Source organism: Malaclemys terrapin, chromosome 6, assembly GCF_027887155.1.
Source record: "Malaclemys terrapin pileata isolate rMalTer1 chromosome 6, rMalTer1.hap1, whole genome shotgun sequence".
NCBI lineage: Eukaryota > Metazoa > Chordata > Testudines > Emydidae > Malaclemys > Malaclemys terrapin.
This window is the reverse complement of record NC_071510.1, coordinates 87,491,870-87,517,407: the sequence shown is the minus strand read 5'-3', so window position 1 is coordinate 87,517,407 and position 25,538 is coordinate 87,491,870. Positions and strand designations below refer to the sequence as shown.

The window sequence follows — 25,538 nt, the reverse complement described above, 5'->3', positions numbered from 1 at the left end:
TCCTGAGGATCAAAACTAGTCATTTGTGCTGCAGACGAGACTTCACCCTGCTGATGAATTATCAAATACTGTAATTATTAATGGTTTCTAAGTCAAAACATATCAGAAATTCTTTCATATTTTAATATGAGCAACAGTCACTGTCCTGCTTGTTATCAGCACATGCTTCTGTTCTCAATTTGCTAGGGACCAAAAGGTTCACCTTAAATTCCTACAGCATGTGAGCCATAAAACAAATCAAACTTGGACCTAAGTCCAGGAACCAAATGTGGAAAACAGGCTTATTATTAGCTTAGTTATATATCCTGCCAAAAATGCAGATTTTTCAATTACTTCTCTTTGTCACATTTCCAAGTCATATGTTGTGTTATTGCACATACATTAAATAAAAAAGCTCCAACACAATGCTATGTAAAATAAATCTATTTTTCTTTTTCCATATAGTTTTTAAAATATTAAAAGTTCTCCATATTCTTGAGTAATGCCCTTATTAAACAATCAGAGGGGTAGCCATGTTAGTCTGAATCTGTAAAAAGCGAGAAAGAGTCCTGTGGCACCTTATAGACTAACAGACATATTGGAGCATGAGCTTTCGTGGGTGAATACCCACTTCGTCAGACTCATCATGCATTATTAAACAATGTAAGTCACATTTGCCTTCAATACACAGAGAACAGACAGGATGTGGATCTTTGTAGAGTCTACGATGTCCCGATAATATGCCAGAGGGAATATTAAGTCCATACTTTATTTGAAATGTTGATGTCACTTCCTGCTTCCAGTAACAGCTCAGCACACTTTTCATGACCTCCTTCAACAGTCAAATAAAATGGTGTTTCTCCATTCTGGCCCAACACAATGGAAGAGAAAAATGTTTGTTCAAATTCAAACTGTTCAACTGTAAAGCTGACTTATTACACCATGATATTTGGTACAGACAGTATGCAAGCTTAGGCCTGGTCCACACTAACCCCCCATTTCGAACTAAGGTACGCAAATTCAGCTATGTTAATAACGTAGCTGAATTCGAAGTACCTTAGTTCGAACTTACCGTGGGTCCAGACGTGGCAGGCAGGCTCCTCCGTCGATGCCGCGTACTCCTCTCGCCGAGCTGGAGTACCGACGTCGACGGCGAGCACTTCCGGGATCGATTGATCGCGTCTAGACAAGACGCGATAAATCGATCCCAGAAGATCGATTGCTTACCGCCGGACCCAGAGGTAAGTGTAGACCTACCCTTAGCCAGACTGATACAGTGTAAAGGGAAAATAAGATTTGGTCACAAATATCAATACAGTAAAAGCTTTGTTATCTGGCATGTTGGTGCACTGGGGGTGCCAGTAAGTCAAAAATTCTGGTTAACAAAGAGGGAGGGAGTTTGGGTGCAGGAGAGGGCTTGGGGCAGAGGGTTGGGGTGCGGGAGGCCGTGCAAGGTGCCGGATCCGGACAGCGCTCACCTCAGGTGGCTCTCCACAAGCGACAACACGTCCCTAATGCTCCTAGGCGGAGGCGTGGCCAGGTGGATCTGCGCGCTGCCTCTGCCCGCAGGCGCTGCCTCTGCAGCTCCCATTGGCCGCGGTTCCTTGGCAATGGGAACTGCGGAGCCAGCACTCGGAACAGGGAGGGGTGGGGGTAGCTCACGGAGCCTCCCTGGCCATTCCTCCACCTAGGAGCAGCAGGGACATGTCGCCGCTTCCAGGGAGCCACATGAAGCCAGGTAGAGAGCCTGCTGGCCCCGCACCAACCAAACCCTATTGAAGATCAGAAATATTGGTTTATAGAGCTTCTCGGTTGGTAAAGTTCCGGATAACACAGCTTTTACTGTAATCTGAATTTTTCAATAGTAGCATTCAGATACAATGGTGATTAACAACAAACATTTCTAACACAAACAAGCTACTATTTAACATTTTAATGAGTTCTTGTGTTTAAAAAAACAGCCCATGCTAACACAGAGTTACAACAGCTTGCAATGACCGATTCCTAGAGTAAAACATTACCATTACTGTGTGAACCATCAAGCACAGATCACAAATGCAGAAACTATTCCAAATCACCACATTCACTGCAGTATTAAAAATTGCTAACTCTACTGCGCTTGAACTCTGGGTGATTTTTTGGTTGTTGTTTTAGTAAATTTAGTGTTTATGAAAAGCATCACCCTGACAACTGTGGAGGCGGAAGTTCTCTATCCATCTATAGAAGAGAGCAGGTAAATACAACCCAGGCAGCAGCACTCCATTCACACTACTCTGACAACGGAATTCAGCTTTGGGCTATGCTTCAAACTTAAGTTGACATAGATATGTTGGTCAGGGGTGTGGAAACCACCCCCACCCCTACCCCGGCCAACCTAGCTATGTCGACCTAACCCCAAGTGTAGATGCAGCTCTGCTGCTAGAAGAATGCTTCCATCAACCTACCTACTGTGATTTGGGGAGGTGGTATTCCACATCAGAAGGGACCACTTCTAGGAGTGAAGTCTCTGTGTCTGTTTAATCTACGACTTCTCCGCTGAGACTACAACATGGAGTTCAAGCTGTTAGAGAGATTTTTGTGATGCACATTCCATTAGGAATTGGACTGATCCAACCAATTCATTTCAGATGCACCACAGATCGGCCAACAGATAGCGTCTTTCAGACGCTACTGACATGAGCTGGATTCCAATCAGTGACCTGGAGAAAGACTATAGCTTACTAGTCATTCCTCTTCAACAATGGAGCTCTAGGTCTAAAGGGACCTTGGTGAATTCAAGCTTTGTGCTGATTAGCTTGACCACCCCAGAAATGAGATTATTTTTACAGATATTTGTAGGTTCTGGGTATTTTTTTTAATACTTTGTTTTCACTTTGTCTTGCACACCTTTTACCTTTATTCTTTATCTCCCTCAGCAGCTTCTGTGTCCTTACCTGATTGAGTTCATTTATTTCTTCCCATTGATTTAACAGAACTTCCAGCACCTCACAGTGACCATTTTTAGCAGCTAGATGCACTGCTGTGTTTCCCTCCTGTAAATGAAAACAGCCAGAAACATACTGTAAAGCCCAAATTAAGTGGAACGTGCAGCAATTAATAAAAACAACCACCTATGGACTGTGTACAAGTACTTTAATACAAGGTCCTATGGTCTCTTCCTCCAGCATGCACAGAAGGGATGCAAACCTAGTGAAACCACCTCCTCATGCAACAGAGAGAAAAGAAGCAGCTTTATAGAATGTTCTGATGTAGCCCTAATTCTAAGGAAGTCCTTCCATGTGTACACAGAGGAAGCCATGCTAACAAGGGGGAAAGGAGCTCTGAAGATTTAATGGATGTCTCAATATCTCTTCAATTTCCCTCCAGTTCTCAGGACTTCCATTGGCGTAAAGGCCTGAAATTCCTACCTATTCTGCAAGGGTACAAAAGCACAGTCCATTCATGAACAATTCAGAAGAAAATCCATGAAGTAAATCTTGCAACTTCCAGTGAGTTTTTTCCATAGGTTTCTCCATGGAAGGGGACTGGGCCTAGCCCACAGTCCCTTGAAAAACAATGTAAAGATTAAAGGCCAAAACCTGATCTTGTGAAATTAGGCATAGCTCCATTGAAGACAGTGTAGTCATCTTCCTCCCTACTGACACCATCCCCTACTATATAAAATTTAAAAAAGGAAAACAACTAAAAGCAGCTCACAGAATTAACATGGCATTGGCCACCCATCACCTTGCTTGCCCGGCTTGCATATTATATACAGCCTTCTCCTCCCCCACCATTATGGTATTTTCTGTTCGGAATGTAAGCTAATGGATGCTTATCTATCCAAAGTACTCATAGAGCCCCCATTTCCATAGTATCTGAGGTAGGGGAGTGTTGTTACCCCATTTTACAGATGGGCAACTGAGGCACAAGGAGACTAAGAGCCAGATATTTAAAGTTGTTTGGGCACCTAAAAAATGCAGAAAGTCACCCAGTGAGGTTTCCAAAAGTTACATCAACGGGAGTTATGCTCCTAGACACCTCTCTGCATCATTCGGTACCTAAATGTCTTGAAAATCTGGCCCTTTGGGACCTGACCAAGGTCACACAGGAAACCTGCAGCAGAGCAGGGAACTGAACCCAAGTTTCCTGAGTTCTAGGCTATGCATTAGACCATCCTTCCTCTCCAAGCATTAGAAAGCTTAACTTCAGATTGCATCACGTCTCCTATTAATACGCATACAAAACCTTACTGGCAATAATCAAAGACAGCTCCACTATTCTCTCTGGATTACTGAAAATGGCTGTGCTTGTCTATCTACATTTTGTATACCACATACAGTACCATGGTATCCGAACACTGTGTGTGAGTGTCTGACCTTCAGTTACACAAGTAATTACATTGGGGTCAGTTATGACTCTTAAGCATCCTTTATCTGGATTTGTATGAAAAGGGGAGGCTTACCTTGTCTTTTTCAGAGGTGAACAGCTTGAGAGAAATCAGATTGCATATCATTTCAACATGGCCTTTTTCAGCTGCCAGAAGAAATGCCCTTTTACCTTTCTAATAGGAAACAGTCATCAGAAAGGTTTTGTTATTAAAAATATAAAGTCACTCTGTTGCAGAAATTTCACCAATTATTAGAAGAACCAGGTCATACGTAGGTGCACATATATTGTGAATAAATATTTACATGTCATGTGCACAGATAAACAAAAAACTGGAGTCTAGATCAACCCATGACAGGGGAAAAAGAAGTAAAATTTCTTCAGTGTAAAATCTGGATTAAATAATTTAAAAAAAATTGTAAACTGACCAGAAATCATGAAATAACAACACTAGAAACAGAAGCTGTTCTTCAAATATTTAATATTTAGTCATTTCATCTTCCTGAGATGCAAATATTGGTTGGAAAGATTATTTCACTAATGTTTGTAAATAATTTTGAGCTCCTCAGAAAGAGGCACTCTAAAAATCCAAAAAAGTATTATTTTTGTTATATGTTGTGTGTGACCAGAATTTTGAAAACAAAGCCAGCTCTAGATAACTCTGAAATCAAGAGGGGTGGGGAAGGTGGAGAGGGAATTAGAGCATTTGTATTCATCTTAACCCGCCATAGCATTTACAACTGTGTCCTAGCAAACTCTCCTGAAACAATACTGTGGGAATTGTCTTTCCAGATCAGGCCATCTAGCCAGCCACCAATGGGATAGCTAGATGCTTCAGAGAGAGATGCATGAAACTCCACAACAGACAATTATGGAATAACCTGCCCAAAGATACCTCAGTGCAAACTGAGGGTGCTTAGAACCTTGCACAGTCAGATTATTATGGCCCACTGGTTTCAAAGGAAGATGTGGGAGCTCAGCACCCGACATGATCAGATCCTAGATGACTACATTCCCGTGTGCAAAGATAAAAATACATCACTTGGCTAGGTAAGCCCTCAGTGTGGGATCCTGACACAGCAAGGCAAAGGGCTAATCGGAAAAAGCTCAGGTCCGTCCCTGACACTCCAGAAAATCCAAGGAGTCTCTGTGTGATGCAGGTCATATTGTACTTCACCTCACAATATGAAGGAAACAAGCCCCTATATTTTGTAGGTAACTCGACACATACTGTACCTCATCTGGCTTGTTTAGGTCCTTCAGCTGAAGTTCCTGGAGAAGATAATCCACTATGTCAACGTTATTGTTCAGAGCTGCAAAGTGCAGGACATTCATTCCCTCCTAAGGAAAACACAAGCCTGTTCTGTAAGATTATATTACACTTCTTCTCAAGATGAATACGTTTAGTGTTGATTAAAATTTGTCATCAACAAACCTGGTCCGTAGCCTTTTGGTCAGCACCTGCTTTAACTAACATTCGCATTATGTCTAGGTTTCCAGACCAAGCTGCAAGATGAATCGCCATCAATCCGTGCTTCAAATAAAATTAAAAAGGCAGAAATTACCATTAAAATACCCCAGACTATCATTCAAATTGCATTATATGATCTTATATGATTAATGTGCTGAGCTGACTCTGTGACACTGGCCCTGTTAACACTATTCACAGACACTGAAGGACTAACGGTGGATAATATAGCCATAATTTTTCCAGGTGAATAAAAGTTACCTCTTTTAATTTTCATTCCTTTGTCCTGCGTTTCTTCATCTCTGATAAACCTCTTTGGGCTCTCTCTCTTTGTGCCTCCTCCTCCTCCCTCACTCCCACCAAAGGAATACACATCAGGAGCTTCTAATCTCTCTTTCCTGGCACCATTCTCATAGGTATTCTGTCTTTTGTTTTCCTTGGGTCCCCAATCTCTCTTCCTTTATTAGCATTATTATTATTTATACCGGAGCCTCAGTCATGGACCAGGACCCCATTGTTCTAGGTGCTGGACAGACACACAACAAAAAGACAACCCCTGCCACAAAAAGTTTGTAATCTAAGTATAAGACAGGACACAACCGATGGATACAAACAGACGGGGGAGTATGGAGAAACAATAAGGAAATCACCTAATGGCTGTGTCCTGCCACCAAGCTTTCTCTGTTCAGTCCTACCCCTTGTTCCCTGTCACATTCCCACTCCATCTCCCCTCTGCAAAGCAAACCAGGCTACTTGTTCCTCAATCTGTGATGCTAGTTCTCTGAAGTCAGTGAGACTAGACAAAAGCAGGCTACACAAGAGGACTGTTAAAGTCCTCCAGAGCCATACAGCCAAGGAACTAAGAGATTAAACAAGCCTGTTTCAGCAGTACAGGTGAATATGACACAGGGACATATCTCCAGGACTGCATAGGGAAAAAAACATCAGAATCAAGGGGTCTGCTGTGGAGACCCCTGGACTCAGAACTTTGAACAGATGTGTGTAATGATTTGCTATTATTCTTATGCTTCCCCTGCCATAGGGATATAATCATGTTGTATGAAGGATCACTGCCAAATTGAAAATCACATTTCTATTTGAAAATGTTGTACCTGCCTTTGTTACAGTCGATACTTAAAAAGGCTAGTGTAGAAGTTAGAGAAAAGTAATTATTTTACTCTATTTTTTCCCAGCTTGTCAACTTTGTATATTTGTGTATAGTTAGTTTCACTGTATTGTTGATGGTACACCTTCTTCCCCAGAGTCTATAATAGGATGCAGGGACAATGGGTATGTCTACGCTACCCGCCGAATTGGCGGGTAGTGATCGATCTATTGGCCATCGATGCATCGCGTCTCGTCTAGACGTGATACATCGATCCCCAAACACGCTCCCCGTCAACTCCGGAACTTCACCGGGGCGAGAGGTGGAAGCAGAGTCGACGGGAGAGCAGTGGCCGTCGATCCCGCGCTGTGAGGACGCGAATAAAGTCAATCTAAGTCGATCTAAGATATGTCGACCTCAGCTACGCTATTCTCATAGCTGAAGTTGCGTATCTTAGATCGAACCTCCTCTTCCCCTCCACCCCCCAGTGTAGACCAGGCCCGTGTCTTCATGTGTGTTAGTACAGCATTCAGCATAATAGGTCTTTGATTGAGACTGTAGCCTTGGGGTGCTACTGTAATATAAATATTAAACAACAATGAACAGCAGCAACAGAGTTGAAAGTGAATGTGAAACAAGCATCACCCACTGTGCACACCTAAAGTAAGGGGGTAGACGGGTGGGATTGTGACTCACGAAGACTTTTCTAAGCAAACATGGGAGCAGAAGAAAGCTTAATTTTTTTTAAAAGGAGTTTTACAACCCCACAATTTCACACCATACTATTCAAAAGGAGCTCAGTTAGAATACAGGCTTACATAAGAACTAAGAACAGCCATACTGTGTCAGACCAAAGATCCATCTAGCCTAGTATCCTGTCTTCCGACAATGGCCAATGCCAGGTGCCCCAGAGGGAATGAACAGAACAGGGAATCATCAAGTGATTCATCCCCTATTGCCCATTCCCAACTTCTGGCAAACAGAGGCTAGAGACACCATCCCTGCTTTAAAAAAAATAGTCACTTTAATCATAAAAGTCCCCATCCTTGCAACCTGTGTGCATGTGCTTGACTTCAGCAGGATTAGCTGCATGCTCAGAGTTAAACATGTGATTAAATGTTTGCAAGATAGGGTCATTAAAGTGTGCCTTTAATCATTTCTGGAATCTACCTCTCTGAACACAGCTGTACTTTAGAGGTGGCTAGTGTAATGTTAGAAATGTTAAACTGCCTGCGGCATTATTTCCCACACCTGCAATAATACTTTCTAGATGTTGTAATTCCAGGAATAAGGCCAGAACACACTGTGTCATCTCCACAGACATAGTATTAGACATTATTTCCATAGTGGATGAGTAAATAGAATAAAAAGGAAAAATGCTTTTAAATATATCATTTTTAACAGGTAAGCTGAAAAATGAAGAACAATATTATGTTTATTTCCAAGGTTTTATTTTTTTTTCCAACTTAAATTTTACACAAACAATGATTTTTGAGAACACCTTGGATCCTACTGTTATTTATTTGGAATGTTATTTACTTGGAATGAAGATGAAATTCGTACCAGATTCAGAAACAAAGTCAGAACATTTGATATATCATAGAATTTCTTATTAATTGCAAGCTACAACTGACTGTCAGAGTGCATGAGTTATCTGCAAGTGCATTACATTATATGGATTTTAAATTTCTATCTGTAAAGTTCAATTAATAACGATGGGGAAAATATTTCCATAGGGTTTTTGGTGGAGGTAGTATTAGGGGATTACCAACATTTACTAATTAAATTAATTAAAAACTAATCCTTCCAAGCCCAATTATAATCAGAATAAGACGCTGAGGGGCATGTCTAATGAGGCCACTAGCATACACCTTTGTAATTCCACAGCCTTATGATGCACCCAAAAAATGTTAATGATCCCATACATTTTTTTAAAATTATTTTATTGCTTAAATATACTTTAAACAAAGCTCAGAGAGAGATACTGGGAAACAGTTTACCGCTGACGATAGCTTAATACAGTTTAGATACAAGTTATACAAATACAGAAGATACACACTTGGAATTAATATACAATTATATATATTAGGGATTACCTCCAAGAACTCATGTGTGACATGTGAGGTCCCAGAAGACTGGAGAAGAACAAACATAGCACCTATCTTTAAAAAGGGGAACAAAGAGGACCTGGGAAATTATAGAGCAGTCAGCCTAACCCCAACACCTGGGAAGATACTGGAACCAATTATTAAACAATCAGTCTGTAAACACCTAGAGGATTATAGGATTAAGCAAGGACAAATCATGCCAAACCAACCTAATTTCCTTCTTTGCCCGGTTTGGAAATCATGCCAAACCAACCTAATTTCCTTCTTTGTCTGGTTTGGCCTAGTGAATGGCAGACAGAGTTGTAGATGTGGTATATCTGATTTACTAAGGCTTTTGACACATCCCACATGACATTCTCATAAACAAACTAGGGAAATGTGGTTCAGGTGAAATTACTATAAAGGTAGGTGCACAACTGGTTGAAAGACTATTCTCAATGAGTACTTATTAATGGCTCACTGTCAAACTGGGAGAATATATCTAGTTGGGTCCTGCAAACGTATATCCTGGGTCCAGTATTATCCACATAACCCTATTACCCTAGGTCATAGCTAGCTCGAGTACAGCTGTAGCAGCAAGAGTGGTGGCACGGTCTAGCCTCCCAAGTACAATCCTGCCCAGGACCCAGGGTATACCCTTAAGCGGCTAGTCCGTGTCACTGCAGCTACCCTGCAATTGTTACTCAAGCTAGCTGTGATCTAGCTAGTTCAAAGCTGATTTAATATGCTGCAATCACACTTCATAATTGTAGTGTAGGCAGACCCTTAGTCATTGGTATGGAGGACTATTGTCCAAAGCCAGCTGTCCATCACTTATAAAATTGATCTGTTAAGGTTATTATATTATAGCTGTAGTCATTTTAGAACTTTTCATATTAATCGTACACAGCTTGTCAGACAAAAAAGGTACAATCACATGGCTAATTCGCTATGAACATTTTGGATTCAGAATGATAAGACTTATTTAATTGTCTTTCCTGATGGTATAAATATTTAAGTTTCTAAATGGCAACTCTGTTCAGTTTCTCATCCCTGCTTGCAAGTGATTCACAATAAGGAAATCTCTGAGCTGTAATAGAAGTCGAAGTCTATGAGATATACAAAAGTTAACTCAGTTGCAGACCCTGGCAGCAGCGGACAATATTGCTTAGGTGATTTCATCTCTACCTTTCAAAAAGATCCCTGCAGATGATCTAGGTTAATTGCTCCACCATGCTAGAGTCTCTGCAGGATTCTATTCTGTCACACTTCTTCTGTACTGTACATATGCCAACTGGGGAGAGGGCGAAGACAGTTTGGAAGGCGCAGATATCAGTATGCAGAGGACACTGAGCACCATGTCTCTCTCTCACTGAACCCAAAGGGTACATTATCTTTGTTCTTCCAGTACCTGGCCAAGGTAGGGAGCTTGGAGTAGAGCGAAATGGCCAAAACTCAAACCAGGCAGGACGGAAGCGATATTAGTTGATTGGAGGAAAGCATCTGAAGGGCACGACAGGGATAGCGTCTGCCTCCTTGACTGAGGTGGTGTTTATCCAAGCCTTTGTCAAAGAGGTACACAATTTAGCGGTCCTTCTGAAGCCTCATTGGCCTTGGAGTCCCAAGTGGTCTTGGTGGCCCAAGTAACTTTCCATCAACATCTTACACCGTTTCTCTTGAATGTGGACCTTGTAACAGTTATTTGTGCCTTTTGACCTCCATTGGAATATTGTATAACACTGCACATGGGGCTACTCTTTAAAGACCACTCAGAAGCCATAGCTGGAGCACAGTGCGATATTAGCGATGAGAAGCACCAAAGATTGCGCGGGCTCTTTGTTCACTTCTGAGTGTTGCTATTGTTCTTTATATATAGCTTTAATTAAATATAGCTGCTTTCACATGCCCCTAGTGACTAAAGCTATGAGGATAGTTGTGATAAATCTACTGTGTAGACTGCACACACATTTTTAATCTAGGACTCTAGAAACCCAATCCTGCCTCAGTTGAAATCAAGGCCAAAACTCCCACAGATTTCAATGGAGCAGAATGCTATGCAGAACAAAAAGCAGTTGTATTGCCAATGTCTGCAACAGTAACAAAACCCCCAGGTGAAATGGGACTAGTGAAAAGTTAAGAGTGACATCTTGGCACTTTTTCCTGATCAAACTAAACACTCCATTCTTCCCCTCGCTACCTCAATCTGGATTCCCATTTGCAACGCAGAGCCAGGATTTGTGTGATGTAACACGGTAACCCATATGCCAGGCAACCGCCTTTCTCCCTTTGGGACACTTCACTGCCTTCAAACTAAAGTGTTCTAGAATGCCTAACTTTTGGAACATACCCTGCTATGGCATTTTTTGAAGCCTATGAATATCACATACTGTGGAAGAGGTGGGTCACACAAAGAAGCATTCACATATTTCACAGATAATTATTTTCCTCCTAGCTCACAACCAGCTGTAATGAGTAGCCTCCTCCCAGGTGCCTCACTGTGGCCTTAGGGCAGCCTTACAAGTAGCCCCTTGCCTCATTTCCCCTTTTGGGTTCTCACTAATTCCAAAGCAGCACACACTCAAGTCCATAACATAATTTATTAACCAAACATAATATAAAAGTCTCCAAGAATAATCCATATCAACCCTGTGCAAGTAGGTGTTAAAAATCATATATCCTCCTGGCCAGTCACATAACACATACCACTTTCCAGTGCCCTCTGCCTCACCCAGAGTCTTTGTCAGTTCTCCTCTGTCCCTCTATCAACACAGCCACCCCAACCCTCCTTCTGGGGTACAACTCCACTCTTCCCAGTGGGAACTTCCATAGCCTCTTTATTGGGAGCCTCTCATTGTTCCTCTGGGCCCCAGCTCTCCAGCAAGTAGATACCAGTGGATCATTTCCTCCACTTCTCTCCCTTCCTTCAGCCCTCTTTGGCCCTTGGCTTCAGCCCTCTTAGAGCCAGCAGGATGTCACTCTGCTGTTTCTCCTGCCTTTCGCGCTCTCCAGCCCTGGCTCTCTGGCTTGGGAACACCAGCCAGCAATCCCCTTGCGGATCTCCTGCCTTCATCCTCTCTCAGGGAGAACCTTCTTTCTCTGGTAGCTCTCATCTCCTGCTCTGTCTCCTGACTGATTCTGTCCGCTCTGATGCACTGGATCTCACCAGACCTCTTAAGAGTATCCTAGATGCTGCCCCACCCTCTTAAGTGGCCCAACTGGGAGCATCAGGACAGGAACAGGGTCTCTGAGCCCCGTTCCTCTTAATGGCCCAGCCACTCTGTTACTCTCGCCCATAATCAGAATTTGCACTCTATGTTTTTTTTAGCGATGGTTTAGTTTTAGTTTAGGGGGAAAAAAAGTATAAAACAGGAGAAGTCTTGCATGAAAAGGGTATAAATATTTCTAGAATTTAAACAAAAACATCTCTAATATAATGTTTTAAGAACTCCAGAACCGCTCTGTTGGGCCCTTAAACAGGAATGAGAAATTCTAGAAGACAGGACAGAGACAGGGGCTTAAAATGTTGGTTTCATTTTTTTAAAATTATAACATCCAATTATTCATAGAAATATTGTCCTGAATTACAAATCATAACTTGTAACTCAGCTGTTTGGATGTATACATTTCCCTTCAGTGTTTGTAAGTCAAACATTGCAGCACTGTGTTAGTGTATGGGAAGACAGTGAAACAAACCGAAACAAAATCGAAAATGGCTAATCTATTTTCACCATATCCAAGCAGAATGAAGTACAAAAAGTAAACAAACAGATATCTGGTGAAAAGTGAATTGCATTTTAAAAATTCTTTTCATTTGAAATCTGTTTATTCTTAGTAACCCATAAGGAGTTTTACTTCATTACTATATGGGCCGGATCTCCCACTGTGCTGCAGCCACTCTGCCTCATATTGCCGGCCAAAGTGGCTCTAAAGCTGACAGTCTAGCCACCCACCCCAGTGCAGGGAGTCCTTTGATGGCATAGAGACAGCATAGTGACTACTATACTACTCCCCTCTCAGCTGCCAGATTTGGAGGGGGGATGCTGGAGGAAAGGGGAAGTGGCCAGTGGTTATCTGTTCTCCAGTGATCCTTGGTTGCTTTGTCAGCCTGTTGGGGCTATTGGCAGTGTAAATTAGAGCAGTCTAACAGCTGCTCTAATCTACACAAGGATCCAAACTGGTACACACGCACCCCAGGATTGGCGTTAAATCACCTTTACACACACACACACACACACACACACACACACACACACACACACACACACACACACACACACACACACAGTGTTGTACTGTTGCAACTGTAGCAGCCAAGAGTTCAGACCATGTTTTTTGATCTGACAGTATTGGTTTGCTTACCTTATCTGCAACATCCACTCTAGCTTTGTGATGGAGAAGAAAATCCACAGTAGATATATGATTTCCTGCAACAGCAAAATGGAGAGCTGTGCGCTGCAGCTGAAATAAAACAAGCTTGGGTGGATAGGTATGTAATAGAGTTATTTTTATTACACAAATTATCAGGATTTCTGAATCCTCTGATCAAAGCTCCCCAACACACAATCATTTGCACACTCTCTAGCCAAAATTTGCCATTATCTGTATTTCTGTTCCCTTGTATCTAAATTAAATATTGTGTTTAATGAAATCTAGTAGAACCAGAGTACAATAGGTATTTATGTGCCATTCTAATCCCTTCCCTGAAACTCACTGACGTGTCATAAACAGGGCTTAAGTAAACACACATTGCTTAGAGAGAGGAGATATGCTGTGCAGAAAACATTCATTTTCACAATTTCTATTTTACTGTTTGATTTTAAAAACAAAGATTTAGGTGATATCTATACTATGAGTGCTATGCAATAGCTGTAGACCAGGCCTAAGATTTACATAATTCGATTTGTTTCTTGGTGATATCCTGGTTGCTTCATATTTGTTTTTGATTTTATCTCTCTAATGCATGACTCGAATGCTCCTTTTACTTGGTATTAGTCACCATTTCAGTTTGTTCTGTTGTTTATGCAAACGAAGGTTTCCATCCTCCAACCCTCAATAAATAACTTTACACATGCAAATAATCTGAAGGAGTTCAATATGAAATAGGCGTGGTCTGCACTTAAAAATGAGATCAACCTAGTTACGTCACTCAGGGCTGTCAAAAATGTCATGCCCGGAGTACCATTAATAGCAGTATGTATTCATGGAAACAATATTCTTATTCAAAAGAATGTAATTTTAAAAGGATCCTTTTTCTCTTTCTTTTCTGAAGGAGGACTCAGGAATCCAGCTGCAGGTACTCTTACTTCCCCAGTTCCAAACCAAGCACGTGGAAAAGGAGGCACATTTTTTTCAGAACTTGTGATTAAGTATTAGGACATGCTAAGTCAGACAGTTTACACCTAAAAGTTTGATGCAGGCTGGTGACCATTTGCACCAACCCCCTGGATGGGCTGTCCAAGGGGAGTGAACTGCCGTGGACAGGCACTACAGGGGGACACTCTTTGTTATTGCAGGATGTCCTGGACTAACATCCTTCTCCATGAAATGCTGCAACGCTTTGTGTAGAATTTTCTAGTCCAAATTTAGATCTACACCAAAAGGCTACAACCCTTGTTGATATCAATGGAGTTCCATCTGCTTGCACCAGGTCTGAATTCTGACCTCACCTTGTAGCCACAGAATACAAGTGCAGTCATGTTTCAGCACACATTGAACAACACAACTCTTTATGTGCATTTTAATCTGCAAAGCATTTCACAAGAACCAAAAATGCCTGTGAGGTTAAGTATACCCATTTTACAGATGGGGATATTGAGGCAGAGGTTAAACTAATTGCCCAAGGTCACAGAGTATCAAGATTATAACTCAGAAGTTCCTGGTCCCATTCTTATACACTGACCACTAGACCTGTGAATTACTGATCACCCTGCACTCTTGTTAAGTGCAAGTGGAGGGCACTCTTCACGTCACAAGATTTGGGCACTCAACTGGATACCTGAAATACGACTTGTTCAGAGAATTTTCTACAAGGGTATCTTTATCCTCCTCCTCTTGCAGTCAAATACACTAATACTTTTGAGATTTCACTTAGTGACCATACACAAGGCATATTTCGGGTAATTAAAATGTCATACACAGTATTTTATACTCACTGTATTTACAGCATTAATGTTAACATTCTTCCTAAGTAACTTCTCCATGGTTTCCAAATTGTTCATTTTAGCAGCATGCTGAAATTCTCTCTCATGTGGTAACACTGTAGAAAATGTGACAAAGTAGTTTATGGTATTTAAGAAATAGTAATAAAAAACTTAAATGATAACTCTACTTTGTTCAACATCTTCATTAATGATCTGGATGATGGGATGGATTGCATCCTCAGCAAATTTGCAGATGACACTAAGATGGGGGAAGAGGTAGATAAGTGGAGGGTAGGGATAGGGTCCAGAGTGACCTAGACAAATTGGAGGATTGGGCCAAAAGAAATCTAATGAGGTTCAACAAGGACAAGTGCAGAGCCCTGCACTTAGGATGGAAGAATCCCATGTATTGCTACAGGCTGGGGACCGACTGGCTAAGCAACAGTTCTCCAGAAAAGGACCCGGGGATTACAGTGGATGAGAAGCTGGATATGAGTCAACAGTGTGCCCTTGTTGCCAAGAATGCTAACAGCATATTGGGCTGCTTTAGTAGAAGCATTGCCAGCACATTGAGGGAAGTGATTATTCCCCTCTATTTGGCACTTGTGAGACCACATCTGGGGTATTGCATCCAGTTTTGGGCCCCCCACTACAGAGAGTCAGCAGAGGGCAACAAAAATGATTAGGGGGCTGGAGCACATGACTTACGAGGAGGGGCTGAGGGAACTGGGCTTATTTAGTCTGAAGAAAAGAAGAGTGAGGGGGGAGGATTTGATAGCAGCCTTCAACTACCTGAAGTGGGGTTCCAAAGAGGATGGAGCTAGGCTGTTCTTAGTGGTGGCAGATGACAGAACAAGAAGCAATAGTCTCAAGTTGCAGTGGTGGAAGTCTAGTTTAGATATTAGGAAAAACTATTTCACTACGAGGGAGGTGAAGCACTGGAATGGGTTATCTAGGGAGGTGGTGGAATCTCCATCCTTAGAGGTTTTTAAGGCTCAGCTTAACAAAGCCCTGGCTGGGATGATTTAGTTGGGGTTGGTCCTGCTTTGAGCAGGGTGTTGGACTAGATGACCTCCTGAGGTCTCTTCCAACCCTAATCTTCTATGATTCTACTCCCCTTACCTCCTGTTGTGATATGCACATCTTATTTCAATATTCTATGTGAATTATTTGCTTTTTATCATGGAATTGTTGTTACAACATTACATTCCCCCCGCCCCCAGGCATCTGGTTGATCTCTCTAGTTCCAGTTCTGTAAGAACAAATAGAAATAGAATTTTCACAGCACAAAAATATCATTAATTGCACTTCCCAACATTTATATAGTTCCCGTCACCCAAATGGGTCCCAGGATGCTTTACAAATGTAACAACCAACAGTACAAAATTACAGGAACTATTTCACTCATTCTTTTAAATACAGCCACCTCAGGAATGAAATGCAGCAATTGTTTGAGAGACAAGGTGCATGAGGTAATATCTTTTATTGGACCAACTTCTACTGGTGAGAGAGACAAGCTTTTGTAAGCTCAAATGCTCGTCTCTCTCACCAGCAGAAGTTGGTTCAATAAAAATATTACCTCACTTATCTTGTCTCTCTAATACCCTGGGACTGACACAGCTCCAACAGCATTGCATACAGCAGCTATTTAACAGAACACACCACCAATCTCCATAACACTGTCGGGCAGGAACTGATGCATGCATATATCCAAGTAAAACTGATAGAGGAGTTTAGGTAGAAAGAAGGTGATTGCCTACATTGTAATTTGACTGGGACACCTGAGAGAATACAGTATTCCGATTCTTGGAAAATTCATGAGATTTACTAGAGCTTAAGACCTTGGTTTTATGCCTCACCTAAAAAGAGAGCACCTCTAGCAGCAAAGAAACCTGGGGAAGCTAGGCTTTTTTGGATACAGTATTAACAAAACCACTAGGCACCCACTTGGTCGGCTGTGACAAAACTATTAATGTTTAATAAACTCAGAAAAGAGATTTTAAAGAGGGAGCATTAAACATCAGTCTAGCTAAAATAGAAGTCTAAGGCCACGTCTACACTTACAAGCTTACAGTGGCACAGCTGTACCGATACAGCTGTTCCACTGTAAGGTCTCCCATGTAACCACGTTATGCCGACAGGAGAGAGCTCCCCTGTCGATATAATAAAACCAGCTCAACGAGCAGTAGTAGCTATGTCAGCGGGAACGCGTCTCTCACCAACATAGCACTGTGCACACAAGCACTTCTGTCGGCAAAACTTATGTTGCTCAGGGGTATTTATTTCACCCCCCCTTGAGCGACAAAAGTTTTGCCAACAGAAGTGCTAGTGTAGATATGGCCCTATAGACTTCTCTGTCAGCACAACTCTTTCCTAGCACAATAGATACAGATAATTAACCTTTAGCTGTTAGGCTAAATATCATAGAGACCAGATATCTAACAGCGGCACCAGTTTGGAACTGTCGCAGAGAGGACAGTGCTACCTACTGAACCACCAGCACCACTTTCTGCAGCAACTACTCATTTCCTAGAGATCTTCTATCCAAGCCCTGACCCACTGCATTCTTGCTTAGCTTGAGGTCTAGTGTGATCACAGCTTGAGGTAGAATGATTTCAGGTTACATTCAGGGAAAGCAGCACCCACTTAACTGTATCTTATCTTTTATCCCAGAATAATCTTTCTGGCAATAATCCACAGCCACAGTGGACAAAACAGACGTTCAGCTGGACAGTTTCAAAGCAATGCATTTATTATAGGCTTTTCTATGGCAATGTCACAGCAATATCTAAGTACCACACAATGAATGTATTTTTCCACACAATATCCCTATGAGGCAAAGAAATATCATCTAACAGATGGGGACAAAGACCAAGAAAATCAGCAAGATGCAAACAAAAGTGCATTTCCGCATTAAATACAAAAGACAACAGCCTAACAAGTTATCCAGCCATGCTTCAGCAAAGCAGTGATATCCCAAGAGCTATTATATTACTGTAATGTGGAAGTTCCCCTCCATGCTAAGGGCATGTCTACACATACAGTGCTGCAGCAGTACAGCTGTACCGATGCAGCTGTGCCGCTGCAGTGCATCTGGTGAAGACTCTCTCACATCGACATAATAAAACCACCTCCGCAAATGGCAGAAGCTATGTCAGCAGGAGAAGCCCTCCTGCCGACGATGCGCTGTGCACACGAGTGCTTATGTCGGTATAACTTATATTGCTCAGGGGGCTGGTTTATTCACACCTCTGAGCGATATACATTATACTGACATAACCTGTAGGGTAGACATAGTCTAATTCTCCTTCTCACCTGGAGTCCTGAAGTCTGAATTTCTCAGTGTCATATTAATGAATTTTCAAGAGATCTTAATGTAAAAAAACATTCCACTCTGTTCACACTGTGCCTGGGATAAGGAGGAGTAAGACTGATGGCAGAAACAGTACAGGAAGCAATAACCTGCACAGAAACAAGAAAAAATCTTGTTTGGAAGGCCAAGCCTACAAATCCCTATGCTTCTTCTTCCATTCCCACATTTAACCATTATTTCAGCACTAATGGACCTGATTCTCCTTTACCTACATTACTGCAAACAAGTAATAATTCTATTGAAATCAAGAGTTGAAAGAGAGGTCCTTTAGTATGCTCACTGTGTGGAAGAAGGCAAGGATACATGGTATGGGTTTTTAACCAGGCCGCAACTTTGTCAAAGTACATCCAAAGTTCTCATCAGGGGACAGCCCAGAGCAGTCACTCACTCCCCTTTGATCATTTGCCAATTCTTGGAGGCTTACACTGCAGGGGGAGCCAATCATCACACAAGGAGGGTCTCTCTGAGTTCCACTTGCCTGTTAGCTTCCTCCCACTTTTGAGGGAAGAGGCAAGAAGGGAGCTCAACCCCCAGCCAGCATCGCTGCCAAGTGCCTTGGCAGGGCGGTCCACCAAGGTAATGCCCCGGCTCCTGGTTTGCATTTGCCCCCAGTGGGTTAGACACAATGCCCCTATCTCATAAGAAGATTCCCTTGGGATGCCTACAGCGTTACGTTTTTGGATCCTGAGCCTAAATCAGCCAGTTCCTGCACTGGGCACCTGCCAAAAGTTGGAACAACTAAATGACTCCCATGCAGGTCCAACCTGTGACCTTTGGGAGGGGGAGAATTCCAGCCTTCTGGCTGTTCAACATCCAACCCCTAGGTTTCACTGGGAAGAAGGCAAACAAAAACAAAAAACCCAACCAGCTTCACTCAATCTGGTGGTATGGGGAAAAATTCCTTCCTAGCCCCGAAGTGGCAACCAGCACAGCCCACAATGACCTAGGTAGCGGAGGAAGGGTGAGTGGACTACTGGAAACCAACAAACAGGAAGTGGCTCTGAGCACTTGGGTTTTATTAAGTCCAAATCTCCTGGCTCCAAATCATTGGCCAAATCACAGGAGACTGCAGCCTATCCTGAAGTTCTGTTGGAGCTGGAAATCTCACATCCTGTCCTTTTGCCCTCTTCCATTGCAGGAGCCTCCAAAACACATCCCTCGCTAAGCTTGAGGTCGGCATTGCTTCAGCATTCTCTCTTGGAATGGTTTAGAGCAGGGGTAGTCAATTATTTTGTGTTAAGGTCCAAATTTCTTAGTCAAGGTATAGTCAAGGTCCGGACTCCAGAGAAAATAATAATAATAAGAAACCAATAAAAATGATAATAAGTAAATAAAGATTTCAGGGTCTGTTCAAAAGTGTCTGGCGATCCAGATTTGGCCTATGGTCCACCTATTGACTACCCTGGTTTAGAGTTTGAATAATGAATCTTGCTTGTCTCACTTTTAGTTTCCTGCCATGTTATCCACAAAGATAAAATCTCTCATTACCCTGCAGGAAATACAATATGTTTTGCAGGCTAAACAGAGAGTTTAGCTGGTTGAATAGTGGAGAAAGAGGGTTCCAAGAAGCTATGCTTTTTCATTTACTCAATTTTTGGTGAAATTTTGCATTTTAGAATTTTAATTTTTTCAGGTTTTTGTCTTTTCCTCCAAACCCGCTCCACTTTTTTTCCTATTTGGCATTGAACTTCGGGAAAGGAGAGAAAAAAATGAAAAAGACATTTTAAAATTAACATTTCTAATGTCTAAAAAAGGGCCATTTTCCTATTAAAAAATGATTCACTTGACAAATTTCTGCCAGCTCTTATAGTGATATTACTTGACTTATCAACTATACCTTATTCTATAGCACCCTTTCCCACCTACCCTCAAAAGCGCTCTCCGTATGGGCTGCAGACAGGAAGTAGGATACTACACCCCTGGAGACTGCAAAAGTTTTACCATTGACTGTAATGGGGCCAGAGTCCCAGACATTCACCCAACCTCCTTTCATAGTTGATTTGGGCCCTGATTCTGCAAAATGTATGTACATGCTTCAAGCATGTGAGCAGTCCCACTGAAATCAGTGGGATTTCTTATGTGTTTCAAGTTAAGCGTGTGCACAAGTGTTTGCAGGTCCAGGGACTTGGATTGTAGATGGGCCAAAACCAGTGCCCCTGATTCTCATTATACCAGACTTGTAAAGACTGAGGGGCTCTGATAGATACTTGATGTACATTATTTTTAATGTACATAAAATTGTACACAGTTTGATTACTTCCTTCTCTGCCACCTTTGGTATGTTCCTTGCTTTGGGGCAAAAAGGAAAACAAAACAAAACAAAAAAAGGACTTAATAACCTGACCACTTCACTTGCATGTCATATCTTGTTCCCCCACCCTTTGCTCCTCCTCTAGTTCAGAAGGTAAGCTCTCTGGGGCAAGGTGTGTGTCATACACTCAAAGCCTCCTGATTAGATGCTACTATACCTATAACACAAATTAATAATAATCGCCCCCCAAAAAATGTTGGGAGGGGAGGGAATTCAGACTTGTAGCCAAACTTTATAGCTCCCCTCCAATTTCCACAGTGGCCCAACCCAGAACTGCAGAGCCAAACACCCCAGGCCCTTGGGGAAGTCTGGATCTTACCTATCAGAGGGGTAGCCGTGTTAGTCTGAATCTGTAAAAAGCAACAGAGGGTCCTGTGGCACCTTTGAGACTAACAGAAGTACTGGGAGCATAACCTTTCGTGGGTAAGAACCTCACTTCTTCACTTGCATCTGAAGAAGTGAGGTTCTTACCTATGAAAGCTTATGCTCCCAATACTTCTGTTAGTCTCAAAGGTGCCACAGGACCCTCTGTTGGATCTTAACTGTGCAGTTTGAGCCCGGTCTAAAGCGGATCAGGGAGGGAACACAAAGAAACTGGCTCGACTTCGGTCAGCTTGCTCCGGTTTCTCTCAGACCAGGCTCAGGAAAACACCTCTTGCAACGGATCTGACGGGGATTGTAAAACGTGTCCCGGAGAGATGCAAACGGCCCGGTGCAGAGCCGAGGGACATCCTCTGCCCAGTCTAGCTGTCTAAAAGCAGTTCCTTCCTCCTCCTGCAGCGGGGCTGCTCTCTCTCAGCTCTGCCGCCTCACGGCCGCCCCGCAGCAGCCCGGCCACATTGCCCTTCTGTGATCAGCCCGCGGCGCGATCCCCGCTGCCCCGACCCGCTGTGGCCGCGCAGCGCCGAGCCCCAGCCACGCGCACTCACGCGTCTCGTCGTCGGCTGCGGGTGCCTCCGCCGCCGGCTGCGTTTCATCGTGTCTGGGACTCAGCGCGCCCAGGAAATCGCTCAGCGCCTTCATAGTGCGGCCCCAAGTCCTCTCCTTTGCCCTCCAGGGAAGCAGCCGCCTCCAGGCAGGGCTCTGGGGCTAGCTACTCAACAGGGTGCGAGGAGGGAGGTGCCCGCTAGCAGCAGCGCCCTGTGTGCGCAGGAGAAGCATTTGACTTTGACTTGTTTTAACTGCATAGAAAAACCGGTTGGTTAGGGTTGTAGGTTGTTATGATGCGGGCTATAACCGAGAGGCAGCCAGAAGAAAAGGGCCACCCTGCCCTCCCAGCCCAGGCTGTGGGGCACACAATAGTACTAGTGAGCTGCCTAAACCGTGCCAGGCACCATCGAAGTACAACTCCCATCACCCACCTCTCACTCACCAGCTTTACTGCCTCCTTGACAAAAGGAAAAGATTAAAATCACCTTAAGATAAGGCAAGCAGAAGCAGGAAATAACCAAACACTTGATATTGCCCAGGCAACAGAGTCCATCTAATTGCTGCTCACCATACAAAGTATGGTGGCCTCACTTTTATCTGGACCTCCACATATTAGCCTCTTTTCATACATTTAGATTGCAAACTGGAGCCAGCACAGACTTTTACTGTACAGCTACAGGAATACAAATAATAATGTACATTCAATGTCTAATACAATGGGTCCTGAGGGTATGTCTACACTGCAATAAAACACCCACAGCTGGCCCACGTTGGCTGACTCAGGCTCACAAGGCAGTAAAATTGCAGTGTAGCTATTCCACCTGGGCTCCAGCCTGAGCAGCAACACACTGCAATTTTATAGTCCCACCATCTGAGTACGCTGATCTGGGCCAGCCACAAATATTTTATTGCACTGAAGACATACCTTAAGTGCTACCACAGTACAAATAAGTAGTAACTGTGTGTGAAAATACTGGCTTTGCACATGTAAATTGCTGTGCTTCTACAAAGTCAAGACGTGGCAGTACCACCAAACTAGGTCTACTCCCCACTCCTACTTTGATTTACTTTAGCCACTCTTCCTATATTATTCTAGAGGTGAATACCCTTTTGTTATAGAATATAGAAATTTTCTTTTAATGTGACCTTTTAAAAACATGAATATAGCATTCTGTAAAATTAATATTGTTAACTTGATATTGGAAAAATTACCTCAAGCTGTGCAAAAATATAATTCATCTATTTTGTGTGGTTGAAGGCACTTACGATTAAATATTTTTGCCTCTGGCTATTGAATTAAGTGCTAACATTTCAAAAGCTTAATTGTCTTTTTATTTAAAAAAATATTAACAGGAATTTACATAGCATGTTTCATCTCTGATTCTCACAGTGGTTTACAAATTAAGTAGAGTGGGGTATAGAATCCACAAGTCTTAACTACTAGTCTCATGTTCTAATCACTATGCAGTGCACGATTTTAAATTTTTTTTCCAGTCAGCTGGCTTAAATCTTTCCAATACAGTCATGCTGAAGTGCATACATAATCTTTAAATACGATAAACCTAGACCTAATTATAAGAGGCAACAGCATCAACATACACGTCAGAGATAATAAAAAAATGAATCAGTGTGAAAGTAAACATGTAAAGAGCAGAATGCATGGCTTACCATCTCACAGCTGAATCACAGAAATTCTGCTTTCAGGTGCTTAACATTCCTATGAGTCAGGTGTTCCAGAATAATTTCTTTTGAGTAGGAGACTTATCTTTGTATTGTACCTGGCACTGGTAAGTTAATATAGTTCCTAGTATTCCTTTTCCACAGTAAAACCCAAAGAAGAGTAACTACTTAAACAATAAGGTTTACCTTGTGAAATTGGCACCACTGAGGGTAGGGATTTGCAGCTTCATAAAGAACCAGGGGTAGAGTTGAGTATAGAATCCAGGAGTGCTGGCTACTAGTCCAAGCTTCTAATCAGTACCTACAGCACCAGTTTACAATTCCTCTCTGTCATCTGAATTAATGATTCCATTACAGCCATGTCATAAGTGCTCAAACTTTGAAGATGATAAAACTAGAACACTAAATGAGGTGAACTCGTCATGGAATTCACTAGGCTGGTGACCATTTCAGAAGGCTTCAGCATCTTCCAGAAGACTGAGTGAGTAGCTGCCAACAGTACCAGGGCAAAAGGGTAGCTATAAATCTCCCTCATTCTGTGCCCCTAGACTGGAGCCAGGACTTTGCAGCTCATAGCCCCAGAAGCCCCTTCTCTCTCAGAAGCACCGAGGTCTATCTATGAGAGTTGAAGGCATTAGTTTATATTACAAAAATTGTGGCCAAACTAGTAATATTAGGCAGAGTGGTGGTTGAGGATAGGCTATTAAAAAGAAAAGGGAACACACACAAACAAATAATAGAAAGCTAAGTAAATCTTGGGTTGCTTTTCACAGGGATTAGGGGACGGGGCAAATGTTGCAGGAGCACAGATTATTAAATTTTGATAGGGAAATAAAAACATTTAAGTGTACATGATTCAGAACCATCAAATCATGCACACACTATTAGCCTGTGTAACGACAGGGCCTTCGTGGGTAAGAACCTCACTTCTTCAGATGCAAGAAGTGAGGTTCTTACCCACGAAAGCTTATGCTCCCAATACTTCTGTTAGTCTCAAAGGTGCCACAGGACCCTCTGTCGCTTTTTACAGATTCAGACTAACACGGCTACCCCTCTGATACTTGACAGGGCCTTGTTATCCTGGTTATTGGTATCCTTCTCTTCCTCCTCACCCCCTGTCTCCTATTATTTGTTATGCCCATTTGTTGTGTCTTGTCTTTAATCAGAGTACAAGTTCCTTGGAGCAGGACAAATCTCAACAAAGGTGTTTAAACAGAGTTTAGCACAAAGGAGCATGATCCGAACTGGTACTGCAGTAATATAAATAGTGATGTGAAGTGGGGGCATGGCTGCGAGATCCCTCAGAACACAAGCATGCAAGAGGAAATCTGTTCCCAGCCCCAAGGCATCTTTATTGAGCCCCCTCTGGGCTGCTCCCCAGACCTCTCCCCTGGCAGCATGACTCTTGACAGACATCCCCTACATTTGCCTCCTTTGGGATAGAAGACAGAGAGAAGGATTTCAGTTGATTTGTAAATACAGCAATAATTTCAATGTATGAGTCTGCCAGTAGTTCAGGAGTGGAACTGCTGCCCAGACTCAGCCCCTGCTGTCCACACCTTTGGAGCTACCATCAATTAGAGTGGCTTTTGGAACTGGGGAAAAAAGCAAAACAGTGGTTGGAATATCACCCTATCATCCCAATTTTTGAAGAATCAATTGCTTTCCAAATCTCCAATCCTATCAGGTATGTGGGTGGGTGCGGAAGGAAGGTGACTGACTGGACCCCTAGCATATTCAGGAATCCAACTACAGCAGAACCCTGTTTATTCGATCGAATTGGGATCTGGGCCAGATCGGATAGTCAAATTTGGATAATCTGGAGAATGGGAAAATGCAAGGCTGCAGTGCCATCTAGTGGCCACAGGAGAGATCACCTGCTTCTGGATCTGTGCACGCTGGTTGTTCGGTTAATACAGAGAGCCAGATAAACGGAGGGTCGGATAAAAGGGATTCTATTGTAATGGACTCTGGACAATTAAAAGAAACTACACAAAATTAGTCATAGTATTATCAAATGATGGTGAGATATTCTGTAGGTAAGATTAGGATGATACTTCAGAACTTGGAAGTAAAAAGTAAATGACAAACTTACTG

At 42.6% G+C, this 25,538-nt stretch overlaps 1 protein-coding gene across 4 annotated transcripts in view; it reads right to left on the bottom strand.

The window, feature by feature from the left end:
• Nucleotides 1–25,538, bottom strand: part of POLK (DNA polymerase kappa) — a 106,082-nt gene that overhangs the window by 15,079 nt on the left and 65,465 nt on the right. For 2 of the 4 annotated variants that reach the window (XM_054032579.1, XM_054032580.1), the window contains exons 1-8: nt 21,761–22,187; nt 15,160–15,263; nt 13,367–13,465; nt 5,783–5,881; nt 5,584–5,688; nt 4,424–4,522; nt 2,913–3,011; nt 747–845 (exon numbers count right to left, since the gene is read on the bottom strand). In XM_054032579.1, the coding sequence (XP_053888554.1) occupies nt 747–845; nt 2,913–3,011; nt 4,424–4,522; nt 5,584–5,688; nt 5,783–5,881; nt 13,367–13,465; nt 15,160–15,263; nt 21,761–21,854 (798 nt within the window). In that variant the 5' untranslated portion in view covers nt 21,855–22,187. Of the gene's footprint in view, nt 1–746; nt 846–2,912; nt 3,012–4,423; nt 4,523–5,583; nt 5,689–5,782; nt 5,882–13,366; nt 13,466–15,159; nt 15,264–18,462; nt 18,610–21,760; nt 22,188–25,538 lie in introns of those variants that run through there. The other 2 variants (XM_054032581.1, XM_054032582.1) reach the window with 2 other exon arrangements.